Source organism: Coregonus clupeaformis, chromosome 18 (assembly GCF_020615455.1).
Source record: "Coregonus clupeaformis isolate EN_2021a chromosome 18, ASM2061545v1, whole genome shotgun sequence".
Taxonomy (NCBI): Eukaryota; Metazoa; Chordata; class Actinopteri; order Salmoniformes; family Salmonidae; genus Coregonus; species Coregonus clupeaformis.
Window position 1 is genome coordinate 20,651,380 of NC_059209.1, and position 15,653 is coordinate 20,667,032.

The following is a 15,653-nucleotide window of genomic DNA, read 5'->3' on the forward strand; positions in this document are numbered from 1 at the left end:
CTTTACCTTTTACTTCTGTGAACTTTTATTATACTCCCTCATGAGGGAGAGAAATTCGAAAAACATCTTAGAAATGTGGGTTTAAACAGAATTACAAGGCACATGGCAGTGTTTCCTAAACTTACCTGAAGGCAAATCATTTCTCCAAAACGAAATAAGTGTTGATATTAGTTGGCAGGGGGTCTTTACTTCAACATTGTTGTGTTTTGATGTATTTCTAATACCTTTTACAACTTTTTCTGGTAGAAGATGTCTAAGACCCCTTTTCCATCTGTTTGACCAGAAATCAAAGCCATTGCTTATTCCTAATTTTTTGGGATGGGAAATGGTTGAAAAATGTATATACTGTATGCCTTCATTTCTCAAAAATATAGGCTCTTAGCTTTCATTTGACACCCAATTTGACATGCTCCTATGAACTTCACATGTTGGTGCTCATGGAAATGCCCATATTATATTTTTGCCATATCGCCCAGCCCTACATTTAGGATCCCAGAAGAATAATGGTGTTGATGGTGTGGTGTGGGTGTCCTGGTGCTATGGAGCTCTGTAGTTCAGCAGCTTTCTACAGCTGTAAGTAGACAGGTTGGAGAAGACAGTTATAGTCAATGTTCCCTAAGGTGCACTCGGGTGCACAGCTCCCCTTGGACTGCTGCGCAGAATAAATATCAGCCCAAGCAGAGAAGCACTATATTGAACTTCACTGAACTTTCTAGAGTTTTCCCCTTTAGTTAACACTATCAACGTTTCGCTCTACTATGGGAATTGTGATCGAATCAATGCAATATTAGCCACTTTCAATTTAACATACTGTTACAAAACAAACTATGCAAGAAATCGTATGCAAAACGAACTTTGCAGGAGATGTTCTTGTAGGCAGAGTGCATTGGAGTAGGATTCTATTGCATTGACAGGCATGACTCTACACAGATCGGTGCGCCATAACCAATCAGAGCTGAAGTAGGCCTATATGCAAATAGCCATTGCCATATATACAGTGCATTCGGAAAGTATTCAGACCCCTTACTCTAAAATGTATTAATACTTTTTTTTTTCTCATCAATTTACACACAATACCCCATAATGACAAAGCAAAAACAGGTTTTTAGAAATGTTTGCAAATGTATTAAAAAATAAAAAACACATACCTTATTTACACAAGTATTCAGACCCTTTGCTATGAGACTTGAAATTGAGCTCCGGTGCATCCTGTTTCAATTGATCATCCTTGAGATGTTTCTACAACTTGATTGGAGTCCACCTGTGGTGAATTCAATTGATTGGACCTGTAAGTCGCTCTGGATAAGAGCATCTGCTAAATGACAAAAAAATAAAATAAAATTGTCATCATTCTTAAATGGAAGAAGTTTGGAACCACCAAGACTATTCCTAGAGCTGGTCGCCCGGCCAAACTGAGCATTCGCAGTTTGACAGAGCTCCAGAGTTCCTCTGTGGAGATGGGAGAACCTTCCAGAAGGACAACCATCTCTGCAGCACTCCACCAATCAGGCCTTTATGGTTGAGTGGTCAGACGGAAGCCACTCCTCAATAAAAGGAACATGACAGGCCACTTGGAGTTTGCCAAAATCCACCTAAATGACTCTCAGACCATGAGAAACAAGATTATTTGGTCTGATGAAACCAAGCTTGAACTTTTTGGCCTGAATGCCAAGCGTCACGTCTGGAGGAAACCTGGCACCATCCCTACAGTGAAGCATGGTGGTGGCAGCATCATACTGTGGGGATGTTTTTCAGCAGCAGGGAGTGGGAGACTAGTCAGGATCTAGGGAAAGATGAACGTAGCAAAGTACAGAGAGATCCTTGATGAAAACCTGCTCCAGAGCGCTCAGGACCTCAGACTGGGGCAAACACTACAAAGACCCTAAGCACACAGCCAAGACAACGCAGGAGTGGCTTCGGTACAAGTCTCTGAATGTCCTTGAGTGGCCCAGCCAGAGCCCGGACTTCAATCCGATCGAACATCTCTGGAGAGACCTCTAAATAGCTGTGCAGCGACGCTCCCCATCCAACCTGACAGAGCTTCAGAGGATCTGCAGAGGAGAATGGGATAAACTCCCCAAATACAGGTGTGCCAAGCTTGTAGCTTCATACCCAAGTAGACATGAGGCTGTAATCACTGCCAAAGGTGCTTCAACAAAGTACTGAGTAAAGGGTCTGAATACCTATGTAAATGTGATATTTAAGTTTTTTATTTTGAATGAATTTGCAAAAATTTCTAAACCTGTTTTTGCTTTGTCATTATGGGGTATTGTGTGTAGATTGAGGGTGGAAAAAAACAATTTAATCCATTTTAGAATAAGGCTGTAACGTAACAAAATGCGGAAAAAGTGAAGGGGTCTGAATACTTTCCGATTGCACTGTATATCTGTGCCATTCACTTTGAACTGGACTGTGTTTAGGCTACAACATGAGCGGTCGAGAGTAGATGCGCTTTTCTTTTGTAGATCAAAGCGAGAGCTGCATGTAGCTACGTGCACATTTGTTCATATTCTTTGCTAGTTAGTGAGTTATTAGCCCACTTATAGCCAATTTCTATTCAACAATGGGTGAGTGGTTGCTTCTAACAAGCACAACATCTGTGCATTTCTAGCCATCTTTGAAAAGCAAGTCAGCTAAAGAGCTTTTTTGATCTCTTAAAGGGGCAGTGTTGTATTTTGAGGCATCTTGAAAAAGCTAAGTAGACAATAGGCGGAGCGTAGCATAATTTGTCTGATTCTCTGTAATAATGGTATGGGAATAATAATGCATTTTATTTTGTAAAGTGGTTTCTAGCATCAAAAACAACATTTTCAGTCACCACCTTGTCTGAAAGACAAGTGGATAAACATGTTATTGTCAAGCCCTGCATGTTTTTTTCCCAAACGTCTCATAGAATGTAGGCCTACATTGAACACCACACATTGGCTGCTACTGTAGGCTGAATGATAGAACAGCTATTTCCATGTTAAAATGTGATGGGATGCATTTTCGCCATTGTTTTTGATGGTTGGCCACTCTGGTAGGCCTACATTATGATCAAGTCGCCTACTTGGCCACAGTTAAAACTAACTTAAAGCGGGTACAGCCTCAGTGTTCACAGTAAACGTGCACTGGAGATTGCACAACATTTTCACGAAGTTCAAGTTTGCGCTCAGCAAACCTGAAATTTGCTCAGTGCTGAAGAAATGTTGAGGGAACATTGGTTATAGTTCATGTTGTTAATGGAGTAAAACGTAGTTGGTAACGTAAGAGCATTTTAGCAAAGTGACCCATCTGGTTAGGCGGGTTGGGGTTCAAGTTGCCTTGCTTTTACCCTTGGCCAATTGCCACACAAATAGTATTTTTCCTGTGCTTCACCCTAGTCCCTTAGGTGGTCAAAAAACTATATGATACCCTGCACACCTGTAGGGATGGCTGTTAGTGTGAGTGTGTGGGGTCTCTATTGTCTATGGAAGGTTTATGCACTGTAGATCTGTGGTTTTCTGGATCTCTCCGTATCGTGTGCCCAGGGTGGGTTGTGGCTTGTTGTTTTCTCCCAAGTGTCCTCTGTGATCCCCTCTGATCCTGGCCTCTTCTGTCTGAGCTTCGTGTGACCACTCTGTGATCCAACCCTTCTGTGTGCTCATTGACTCTTCAACCCTCCTCCCCTCACATGCTGATCCCCCTCCTCTTCTCTCGCTCTCTATCTTTTGCTCTCGCTCGTACACAAACAAAAACACCTCATTTTCCATCAGCAACCTGTCAGCCCTCCTCTGCCCGCCCCCCAGCACCAAATTTAGGACAGCGTTTAATCACCTCGTATTGGACAAAGATTTTTTTCATCAACAAGTCGGATGCGAAGGATATTCTACAGACACCCGACAAGGCCCAAATCCCTGTCATTCGCATGAGAAAGAGACAGAGATATCGTGGACGTAGGTCGGGGTGCCTTGTAAGGATCCGACGGCGAACGAGTAAACTGCCTCTTCCATCAATTCTATTAGCCAACGTTCAATCATTTGAAAATAAATTGGACGACCTAAGATCAAGGTTATCCTACCAACGGGACATTAAAAACTGTAATATCTTATGTTTCACCGAGTCGTGGCTGAACAACGACATGGATAACATACAGCTGACGGGATATACGCTACATCGGCAGGATAGAATGGCTGACTCCGGTAAGACAAGGGGTTGCGATCTGTGTATATTTGTAAACAACAGCTGGTGCATAAAATCTAATACTAAGGAAGTCTCAAGGTTTTGCTCGCCTGCGGTAGAGTATCTCATGATAAGTTGTAGACCACACTATTTACCAAGAGAGTTTTCATCTTTATTTTTCATTGCTGTCTATTTACCACCAAAAACCGATGCTGGCGCTAAGATTGCACTCAATGAGCTGTATAAGGCCATAAGAAAACAAGAAAACGCTCATCCAGAGGCAGCGCTCCTAGTGGCCGGGGACTTTAATGCAGGGAAACTTAAATCCGTTCTACCTAATTTCTACCAGCATGTTAAACTCTAGACCACCTTTACTCCACACAGAGACGCGTACAAAGCTCTCCCTCACCCTCCATTTGACAAATCTGACCATAACTCTATCCTCCTGATTCCTGCTTATAAGCAAAAACTAAAGCAGGAAGCACCAGTGACTCGGTTAATAAGGAAGTGGTCAGATGACGCAGATGCTAAGCTACAGGACTGTTTTGCTAGCACAGACTGGAATATGTTTCGGGATTCTTCCGATAGCATTGAGGATCAGTCACTGGCTTCATCAATAAGTGCATCGATGATGTCGTCCCCACAGTGACCGTATGTACATACCCCAACCAGAAGCCATGGATAACAGGCAACATCCGCACTGAGCTAAAGGGTAGAGCTGCCGCATTCAAGGAGCGGGACTCTAACCCGGACGCTTGTAAGAAATCCTGCTATGCCCTCCGACGAACCATCAAACAGGCAATACAGGACTAAGATTGAATTGTACTACACCGGCTCCGACGTTTGTCGGATGTGGCAGAGCTTGCAAACTATTGCAGACTACAAAGGGAAGCACAGCCGTGAGCTGCCCAGTGACACGAGCCTACCAGACGAGCTACATCACTTCTATGCTCACTTCGAGGCAAGCAAAACTGAAGCATGCATGAGACCATCAGCTGTTCCGGATGACTATGTAATCACGCTCTCCGTAGCCGATGTGATTAAGACTTTTAAGCAGGTCAACATTCACAAGGCCGCAGGGCCAGACGGATTACCAGGACGTGTACTCTGAGCATGCGCTGACTAACTGGCAAGTGTCTTCACTGACATTTTCAATATGTCCCTGACTGAGTCTGTAATACCAACATATTTCAAGCAGACCACCATAGTCCCTGTGCCCAAGAACACTAAGATAACCTGCCTAAATGACTACCGACCCATAGCACTCACGTCTGTAGCCATGAAGTCCTCTCAAAGGCTGGTCATGGTTCACATCAACACCATTATCCCAGAAACCCTAGACCCACTCCAATTTGAATACCGCCCCAACAAATCCACAGATTATGCAATCTCTATTGCACTCCACACTGCCCTTTCCCACCTGGACAAGAGGAACACCTATGTGAGAATGCTATTCATTGACTACAGCTCAGCATTCAACACCATAGTGCCCTTAAAGCTCATCACTAAGGTAAGGACCCTGGAACTAAACACCTCCCTCTGCAACTGGATCCTGGACGGGCCACCCCCAGGTGGTAAGGGTAGGTAACAACACATCTGCCACGCTGATCCTCAACACGGGGGCCCCTCAGGTGTGAATGCTCAGTTCCCTCCTGTACTCCCTGTTCACCCATGACTGCATGGCCAGGCACGACTCCAACACCATCATTAAGTTTGCCGACGACACAACAGTGGTAGGCCTGATCACCGACAACGATGAAACAGCCTATAGGGAGGAGGTCAGAAACCTGGCCATGTGGTGCCAGGATAACAACCTCTCCCTCAAAGTGATCAAGACAAAGTAGATGATTGTGGACTACAGGAAAAGAAAGAGGACTGAGCACGCCCTCATTCTCATCGACAGGGCTGTAGTGGAACAGGTTGAGAGCTTTAAGTTCCTTGGTGTCCACATCACCAACAAACTATCATGGTCCAAACTCACCAAGACAGTCAAGAAGAGGGCACGACAAAGCCTATTCCCCCTCAGGAGACTGAAAAGATTTGGCATGGGTCCTCAGATCCTCAAAGTTCTACAGCTGCACAATCGAGAGCATCCAGACTGGTTGCATCACCGCCTGGTATGGCAGCAGCTCGGCCTCTGACCGCAAGGCACTACAGAGGGTAGTGCATACGGCCCAGTACATCACTGGGGCCAAGCTTCATGCCATCCAGGACCTCTATACCAGGCGGTGTCAGAGGAAACCCCTACAAATTGTCAAAGACTCCAGCCACCCTAGTCATAGACTGTTCTCTCAACTACCACATGGCAAGCGGTACCAGAGCGCCAAGTCTAGGTCCAAAAGGCTTCTTAACAGCTTCTACCCCCTGCCATAAGACTCCTGAATGGCTACCCGGACTATTTGCACTGCCCCCCCACCCCTCTCCCTCTTTTACGCTGCTGCTACTCTGTTTATTATCTATGCATAGTCATTTTAACTCTACCCACATGTACATATTACCTCAATTACCTCGACTAACCGGTGACCCCGCACATTGACTCTGTACCGGTACCCCCTGTATATAGCCTCCCTACTGTTATTTTATTTGACTTCTGCTCTTTAATTATTTGCTATTTTTTATTTTTTGCCTTATTTTTTTTTTCTTCTTAAAACCGCATTGTTGGTTAAGGGCTTGTAAGTAAGCATTTCACTGTAAGGTCTACACCTGTTGTATTCGGCGAATGTGGCAAATAAAATTTGATTTGAATGTTTTCCCTCTTTCCTCATCCCTTCCCCTCTTTATTTCTCCCTTTTCTTTCTCAAACCATGTCTGTTTCTCTCCCGTACCCCTTCTCTCTGTTTGTCCATGTTTCTCCCTTACACCTTTCTCTGTCTTTCTCTCTTATCCATTATTTTGGTCTCCATCTTTCTACCTTACTCCTCTCTTTTTTTCTTTCCACCTTTTCCCTCTCTGTCTTTCTTCCTCTGTCCGTGTCTGTGTTTTTCTCCCTCTCCGATTCTCCCTCTCTCTGTCACTATCTTACTCCCATACCCCCCTCTCAACTCGTTTCTTCTTTGTGGATGCCTAATGAAATCCCCACTGAAATTGACAATTGTTGCTTTGAGAGTATTTATAGTAATGAATAATCAGCCTTGTTGTGTTTGTCTGCACTCCCCTTTTAAAGAAATAATGCATTTGCAGCACTGAACGCTGTAAAGACAGAACCACTGGTAAAGAATCAAGACATGGGTGTAGGAAATATGATGAACTGCAACAGTAGCCTGTGGTTTATTAGACATAAAGGCTTATAGTGCTTATAACGTGTTATAACCCATTATACCTGCAGGCTTTAAAAGGGCAATCTGCAGTTCAAATAACAACAAAGCATCCACCCCGCCAGTGTTTTGGTAAATAGCTGAGGGATGGGGTTGGAGAAATGTAGCCACTCTCAAATTGATAGGATACAAGGACTGACCGTCCATGAGCTTCACATTATAATTATAACCATATTTCGAGGCTATACAGTGTTTGTTTAAAATAAGGCCTACATTGGTTACAAACAAAGAAGTAAAACAAGCTTATATTTTGGGTTCTGATGGGGTACGACAATTTAACTAAGCCCATGTGGCATTTATAAGTTATATTCTTCAGGAATCAATGGGTGTATATCAATAATTTGAAAGTCAAAAAATGGATGTAGCATTCGCAGATTTCCCATTTTAAGTCAAGTCTTGCCGTAATTACAAATGGTCAAACTACCTACACTGTCGGATGTTAAAATGTTTCCCAGGTTTAAACTGATGATGGTGGGGAATAGTGAGTAGTAGAGTAGATGAATAGCTGTTGATGTTAGATCTGTCGTGTACAATATAGATGCTGAATGTGATGAATATGTCATCATCTCAACCTCTGTTTATCCCACACATTCTCCTGCCAATACATTTAGCTGGGCTGTCACACAGCATTGTCAGAACGTTTACGTGTGCGTTGTCTTAGCGTTTCCGTGCGCCGGGAGGTTTTCAGCATCTTCTCTGAACTCTTTGATTTCCTTCTCCGTTTCATGTCAAGGACTCTCTCTCTATTCCTCTCTCCATCTATTTTAGTTTTTCTCCTGGCCAAGTTGTGGCTGTGTGTTGTCTCTTTGACAGCAGTCTCTGAGCTGTCACTCAGCGCTCAGTCTTCCTGTCTCTGTGAAGTCACACTCCATTAATAATGGCGGTGGGGCTGAATATTTTACACTGTCGCTCGGCAGTACATTATCCCGCCTTTGACGCCACACAGCGACAGAAAGACAATTGTCTGCCTGACAACTTTTATTTCAACCGAGAGCTCTGTGACTGTGTTGTGTGAGGAAGTTTAGCATTTTTCTGTGCCCCCCCACACACTATATGAAAGCAATAGGCCCTTTTGAGAAATGGCAGAGGATATTATTTTTCTTGTTGAACATCTATTATTGACACTATCTAGGAATAGTGTGTGTTGTTTGATTTAGAAAAGACGTCAGCACTACAGTCGTGGTGAAAAGTTTTGAGAATGACACAAATACTAATTTTCACAAAGTCTGCTGCCTCAGTTTTGATGATGGCAATTTGCATATACTCCAGAATGTCATGAAGAGTGATCAGATGAATTGCAATGAATTGCAAAGTCCCTCTTTGCCATGAAAATGAACTTAATCCCCAAAAAACATTTCCACTGCATTTCAGCCCTGCCACAAAAGGACCAGCTTCCATCATGTCAGTGATTCTCTCGTTAACACAGGTGAGAGTGTTGACGAGGACAAGGCTGGAGTTCACTCTGTCATGCTGATTGAGTTAGAATAACATACTGGAAGCTTTAAAAGGAGGGTGGTGCTTCAAATCATTGTTCTTCCTCTGTTAACCATGGTTACCTGCAAGGAAACACATGCCGTCATCATTGCTTTGCACAAAAAGGGCTTCACAGGCAAGGATATTGCTGCTAGTAAGATTGCACCTAAATCAACCATTTATCGGATCATCAAGAACTTCAAGGAGAGAGGTTCAATTGTTGTGAAGAAGGCATCAGGGCGCCCAAGAAAGTCCAGCAAGCGCCAGGACTGTCTCCTAAAGTTGATTCAGCTGCGGGATCGGGGCACCACCAGTGCAGAGCTTGCTCAGGAATGGCAGCAGGCAAGTGTGAGTGCATCTGAACGCACAGTGAGGCGAAGACTTTTGGAGGATGGCCTGGTGTCAAGAAGGGCAGCAAAGAAGCCACTTCTCTCCAGGAAAAACATCAGGGACAGATTGATATTCTGCAAAAGGTACAGGGATTGGACTGCTGAGGACTGGGGTAAAGTCATTTTCTCTGATGAATCCCCTTTCCGATTGTTTGGGGCATCCGGAAAACACCTTGTCCGGAGAAGACAAGGTGAGCGCTACCATCAGTCCTGTGTCATGCCAACAGTAAAGCATCCTGAGACCATTCATGTGAGGGGTTGCTTCTCAGCCAAGGGAGTGGGCTCACTCACAATTTTGCCTAAGAACACAGCCATGAATAAAGAATGGTACCAACACATCCTCCGAGAGCAACTTCTCCCAACCATCCAAGAACAGTTTGGTGCCGACAAATGCCTTTTCCAGCATGATGGCGCACCTTGCCATAGGGCAAAAGTGATAACTAAGTGGCTCGGGAAACAAAACATCGAAATGTTGGGTCCATGGCCAGGAAACTCCCCAGACCTTAATCCCATTGACAACTTGTGATCAATCCTCAAGAGGCGGGTGGACAAACAAAAACCCACAAATTCTGACAAACTCCAAGCATTGATTATGCAAGAATGGGCTGCCATCAGTCAGGATGTGGCCCAGAAGTTAATTGACAGCATGCCAGGGCGGATTGCAGAGGTCTTGAAAAAGAAGGGTAAACACTGCAAATATTGTAGTTGACTCTGGACTATGTTGTAGATAGAATTACAGATGAACTGATTTGCGTAAAGTGTCTAACCTTAACTCCTCTCTCTTGTCTAACCTTAACTCCAACTGCTGTGTCCCCTCTCTCTCTCCACACATAGGTGAGCAGGGTGCGGTGACCATGTTCCCTCTTTTCCTGTTGGACAATCATATGACAGCACGCGAGCTGGGGTTCTGGAACGGCGTGATCGCAATGGGCTTCTCCATCTGTGGCTCCTCCCTTGGCGGCCTACTGCTCTCCCAGTTCAGGTAGCGTTCAGAGGCAACACGCTCCTGGTAGCGTTCAGAGGCAACACGCTCCTGGTAGCGTTCAGAGGCAACACGCTCCTGGTAGCGTTCAGAGGCAACACGCTCCTGGTAGCGTTCAGAGGCAACACGCTCCTGGTAGCGTTCAGAGGCAACACGCTCCTGGTAGCGTTCAGAGGCAACACGCTCCTGGTAGCGTTCAGAGGCAACACGCTCCTGGTAGCGTTCAGAGGCAACACGCTCCTGGTAGCGTTCAGAGGCAACACGCTCCTGGTAGCGTTCAGAGGCAACACGCTCCTGGTAGCGTTCAGAGGCAACACGCTCCTGGTAGCGTTCAGAGGCAACACGCTCCTGGTAGCATTCCCAGTTCAGGTAGCGTTCATAGGCAACACTGATTTCAGTTTTACCTAACTCGCATGCTTCCATTACTTGTTTTGTAACTCATTTGCAATACTCACCAGCTGTTTTAAAATCATCTGTTTATTATCTACAGTGCCCATTTCAGCTTCACATGTCTCAGAAGCCTCCCTTTCTGTGGCACAGATATCACATCACCTCCACGCCACACACTGGGGTGTACATGTGAGTGTGTGTGCGTGCATGTGCGTATGTGTGTTTAATGGAAGTAAACACAGCCCTCAGAGCTGTGTAGCCTGTCTCTCTCTCTCGCTCTCGCTCTCGCTCTCGCTCTCGCTCTCGCTCTCGCTCTCGCTCTCGCTCTCGCTCTCTCGCTCTCGCTCTCGCTCTCTCGCTCTCCCGCTCTCTCTGTGGCCCCCCAGTGTGAGATGTGTGGCATGAGAGCAGCATGGGGGAGATGCTGTGTATCCTTCAATGTTTCTTAGAGAGGCAAGGAGACAGGCCCCAACAGAAACACTAGGCCCTGCAACTTCTACAGCTGATAACGCCAAACCATCCACCATTTCTATTGACCTAAACTGAAGTTGTCTTAATTTTTTAAGAGATCAAAGATCACAAACTCTAATCTAAAACTCATATATTTTTTATTGTGCAAGCTGTGGTAGAACATATACTATATGGCCAAAAGTATATGGACTCCTGCTCGTCGAACATCTCATTCCAACATCATGGGCATTAATATGGAGTTGGTCCCCCCTTTGCTGCGGGCCATTCTACTGCCAATGTTTGTCTATGGAGATTGCATGGCGGTGTGCTCGATTTTATACACCTGTCAGCAACGGGTGTGGCTGAAATAGCCGAATACACTAATTCGAAGGGGTGTCCACATAATTTTGGCCATGTAGTGTACGCTTTGAAATGCAACACCTGCACATCAAAGCAGGGCTGAAGTCATTATGCAGTTATCACTATACACACAATATACATTTCACTACCGTGCGTCAGCTTTAGAGCTTTAAGTTCTCCTTTCAATTGCTAGTTAACCTTACACTTTCACCAATTACAGCACATACAGTCCCCTAACTCAACCTTCATTGCATAAGACCATACATCTGCCCATAGTTTCCCATTATAGCTTTCGCCCTCAGCACATGAGATGTAATGCGATCTATAAATAACAACATTGTGTAGGTATTTTCCCACACAAGGCTTTACTGTGGATCACACAGCACCATATCCATCTCTAGCACTCACAAAGCTAGATGGGTTAATGATAATACTACAATTAGCATCGATCTGAAATAGGCCCTATATGAAGAGAATACCAATATATTGTCTTTGTATTAAAAAGTCTGTACTGAGGTTCTCTCACACTACCAGTAAAATAATAAGTCAGAATACTTTTTGTTTGAAATCTCTTTCACAGAAGTGCTGTCATATCTTTTGAGGTCTTTCTTTTCTGTCTGTCTGTCTAAGGACTCGGGCAGAATTGTCACATTTTCACACACAGAGGTGCGTTCACCTGACATTGTGCACTCAGTCCAGATTCCCACAGAGTGATTCCCATCCCTCTCCCAACACACATACATACACACACACTACACAAAGCCTATCCACCAGGCCGTTTCAATGCTCTAAAAGCTCATTTGGACGCTTATCCCGGGCCCCATCAGAAACGCCTGAGTGGTCAGAGACTGACCCCCTCACACAGATCGCCATCGGCAACCTGAGAGCCTATATGGTATCGGGGCCCAGCCCGTGTGAGGTGTCAGTAGCGTGGCAGGTTCTCCTCTCTCTCCCCATCACCACGGCAACTCCCCAGAGAGCCAGATTTCAAAGAGTGTCATTGAGAAGGGAGGGAATAAAGAACGAAGGAAAGAATGTCTTTAGCATGTGAATGATAGCAGATTGGTTGTCAGGTTGGAAGGGCCCTGTAGCTCCTGTAGACTTAGACTGATAGACAGATTCTATTTGATATACAATTTCTGCGTAGTTTGTAGAACAGTCCCTTTTTTCACATTTCGTTGCGTTATAAAGTGGTATTGAAATTTATTTAATTGTGCATTTTTTTCATTAATCTACACAAAGTACTCCATAATGTCAAAGTGAAAAGAAAATTCTACAAATGTTTACAAATTAATACAAATGTAATAACTAAAATATAGTTGTTTCATAAGTATTCACCCCCTTTGTTTAGGCAAGCCTACACTAGTTAAGGAGTACAATTTTGCTTAACAAATCACATAAGTTACATGGACTCACTTTGTGTGAAATAACAGGGATTGACATGATTTTTGAACGACTACCCCTTCCTCTGTCCCCAATACGTACAACATCTGTAAGGTCCCTCAGTCAAGTATTGACTTTCAAGCACAGATTCAACTACAAAGACCAGGGAGCTTTTCGAAAGCCTCATAAAGAATGATAGTAATTGGTAGATGGGTAACAATAACAAATCAGATATTGAATATTTCTTTATTGAGCATGGTCAAGTTAATAATTATGCTGTAGATGATGTATTGAACTGAGCTGCAGGACAGGAAGGAAACTGCTCAGGGATGTCGTCATGAGGCCAGTGGTGATTTTAAAACCGTAATAGAGTTCAATAGCTGTGATGGGAGAACTGAGGTTGGATCAACAACATTGTAGTTACTTCACAATAATTACATACAGTGGGGAAAAAAAGTATTTAGTCAGCCACCAATTGTGCAAGTTCTCCCACTTAAAAAGATGAGAGAGGCCTGCAATTTTCATCATAGGTACACGTCAACTATGACAGACAAAATGAGAAAAAAAAATCCAGAAAATCACATTGTAGGATTTTTAATGAATTTATTTGCAAATTATGGTGGAAAATAAGTATTTGGTCAATAACAAAAGTTTCTCAATACTTTGTTATATACCCTTTGTTGGCAATGACACAGGTCAAATGTTTTCTGTAAGTCTTCACAAGGTTTTCACACACTGTTGCTGGTATTTTGGCCCATTCCTCCATGCAGATCTCCTCTAGAGCAGTGATGTTTTGGGACTGTCGCTGGGCAACACGGACTTTCAACTCCCTCCAAAGATTTTCTATGGGGTTGAGATCTGGAGACTGGCTAGGCCACTCCAGGACCTTGAAATGCTTCTTACGAAGCCACTCCTTTGTTGCCCGGGCGGTGTGTTTGGGATCATTGTCATGCTGAAAGACCCAGCCACGTTTCATCTTCAATGCCCTTGCTGATGGAAGGAGGTTTTCACTCAAAATCTCACGATACATGGCCCCATTCATTCTTTCCTTTACACGGATCAGTCGTCCTGGTCCCTTTGCAGAAAAACAGCCCCAAAGCATGATATTTCCACCCCCATGCTTCACAGTAGGTATGGTGTTCTTTGGATGCAACTCAGCATTCTTTGTCCTCCAAACACGACGAGTTGAGTTTTTACCAAAAAGTTATATTTTGGTTTCATCTGACCATATGACATTCTCCCAATCCTCTTCTGGATCATCCAAATGCACTCTAGCAAACTTCAGACGGGCCTGGACATGTACTGGCTTAAGCAGGGGGACATGTCTTGCACTGCAGGATTTGAGTCCCTGGCGGCGTAGTGTGTTACTGATGGTAGGCTTTGTTACTGTGGTCCCAGCTCTCTGCAGGTCATTCACTAGGTCCCCCGTGTGGTTCTGGGATTTTTGCTCACCGTTCTTGTGATCATTTTGACCCCACAGGGTGAGATCTTGCGTGGAGCCCCAGATCGAGGGAGAATATCAGTGGTCTTGTATGTCTTCCATTTCCTAATAATTGCTCCCACAGTTGATTTCTTCAAACCAAGCTGCTTACCTATTGCAGATTCAGTCTTCCCAGCCTGGTGCAGGTCTACAATTTTGTTTCTGGTGTCCTTTGACAGCTCTTTGGTCTTGGCCATAGTGGAGTTTGGAGTGTGACTGTTTGAGGTTGTGGACAGGTGTCTTTTATACTGATAACAAGTTCAAACAGGTGCCATTAATACAGGTAACGAGTGGAGGACAGAGGAGCCTCTTAAAGAAGAAGTTACAGGTCTGTGAGAGCCAGAAATGTTGCTTGTTTGTAGGTGACCAAATACTTATTTTCCACCATAATTTGCAAATAAATTCATTAAAAATCCTACAATGTGATTTTCTGGATTTTTTTTCTCAATTTGTCTGTCATAGTTGATGTGTACCTATGATGAAAATTACAGGCCTCTCTCATCTTTTTAAGTGGGAGAACTTGCACAATTGGTGGCTGACTAAATACTTTTTTCCCCCACTGTAAATGACAGAGTGAAAATAACAATATAAATATACACAATAAAAATATTCCAAAACATGCATCCTGTATCCAACAAGGCACTAAAGTAATAAGGCAGGAAAACATGGTAAAGGAATAAATTTTTTGGCTTAAATGCAAAGCGTTATGTTCCAAACATAACACATCACTGAGTAATTGCCTCCTTATTTTCAAGCATGGTGGTGGCTGCATCATACAGTGAGGGAAAAAATTATTTGATCCCCTGCTGATTTTGTACGTTTGCCCACTGACAAAGACATGATCAGTCTATAATTTTAATGGTAGGTTTATTTGAACAGTGAGACACAGAATAACAACAAAATAATCCAGAAAGACCATGTCAAAAATTTTATAAATTGATTTGCATTTTAATGAGGGAAATAAGTGTTTGACCCCTCTGCAAAACATGACTTAGTACTTGGTGGCAAAACCCTTGTTGGCAATCACAGAGGTCAGACGTTTCTTGTAGTTGGCCACCAGGTTTGTACACATCTCAGGAGGGATTTTGTCCCACTCCTCTTTGCAGATCTTCTCCAAGTCATTAAGGTTTCGAGTCTGACGTTTGGCAACTCGAACCTTCAGCTCCCACTACAGATTTTCTATGGGATTAAGGTCTGGAGACTGGCTAGGCCACTCCAGGACCTTAATGTGCTTCTTCTTGAGCCACTCCTTTGTTGCCTTGGCCGTGTGTTTTGGGTCATTGTCATGCTCG

The 15,653-nt window shown here is 43.9% G+C and overlaps 1 protein-coding gene across 1 annotated transcript in view; it reads left to right on the plus strand.

The window, feature by feature from the left end:
* mfsd3 (major facilitator superfamily domain containing 3) overlaps positions 1 to 15,653 on the plus strand; it is a 45,949-nt gene that overhangs the window by 14,724 nt on the left and 15,572 nt on the right. The window contains exon 3 of the mRNA XM_041862558.2: positions 10,151 to 10,298. Within this exon, the coding sequence (XP_041718492.1) occupies positions 10,151 to 10,298 (148 nt within the window). The remainder of the gene's footprint in view (positions 1 to 10,150; positions 10,299 to 15,653) is intronic.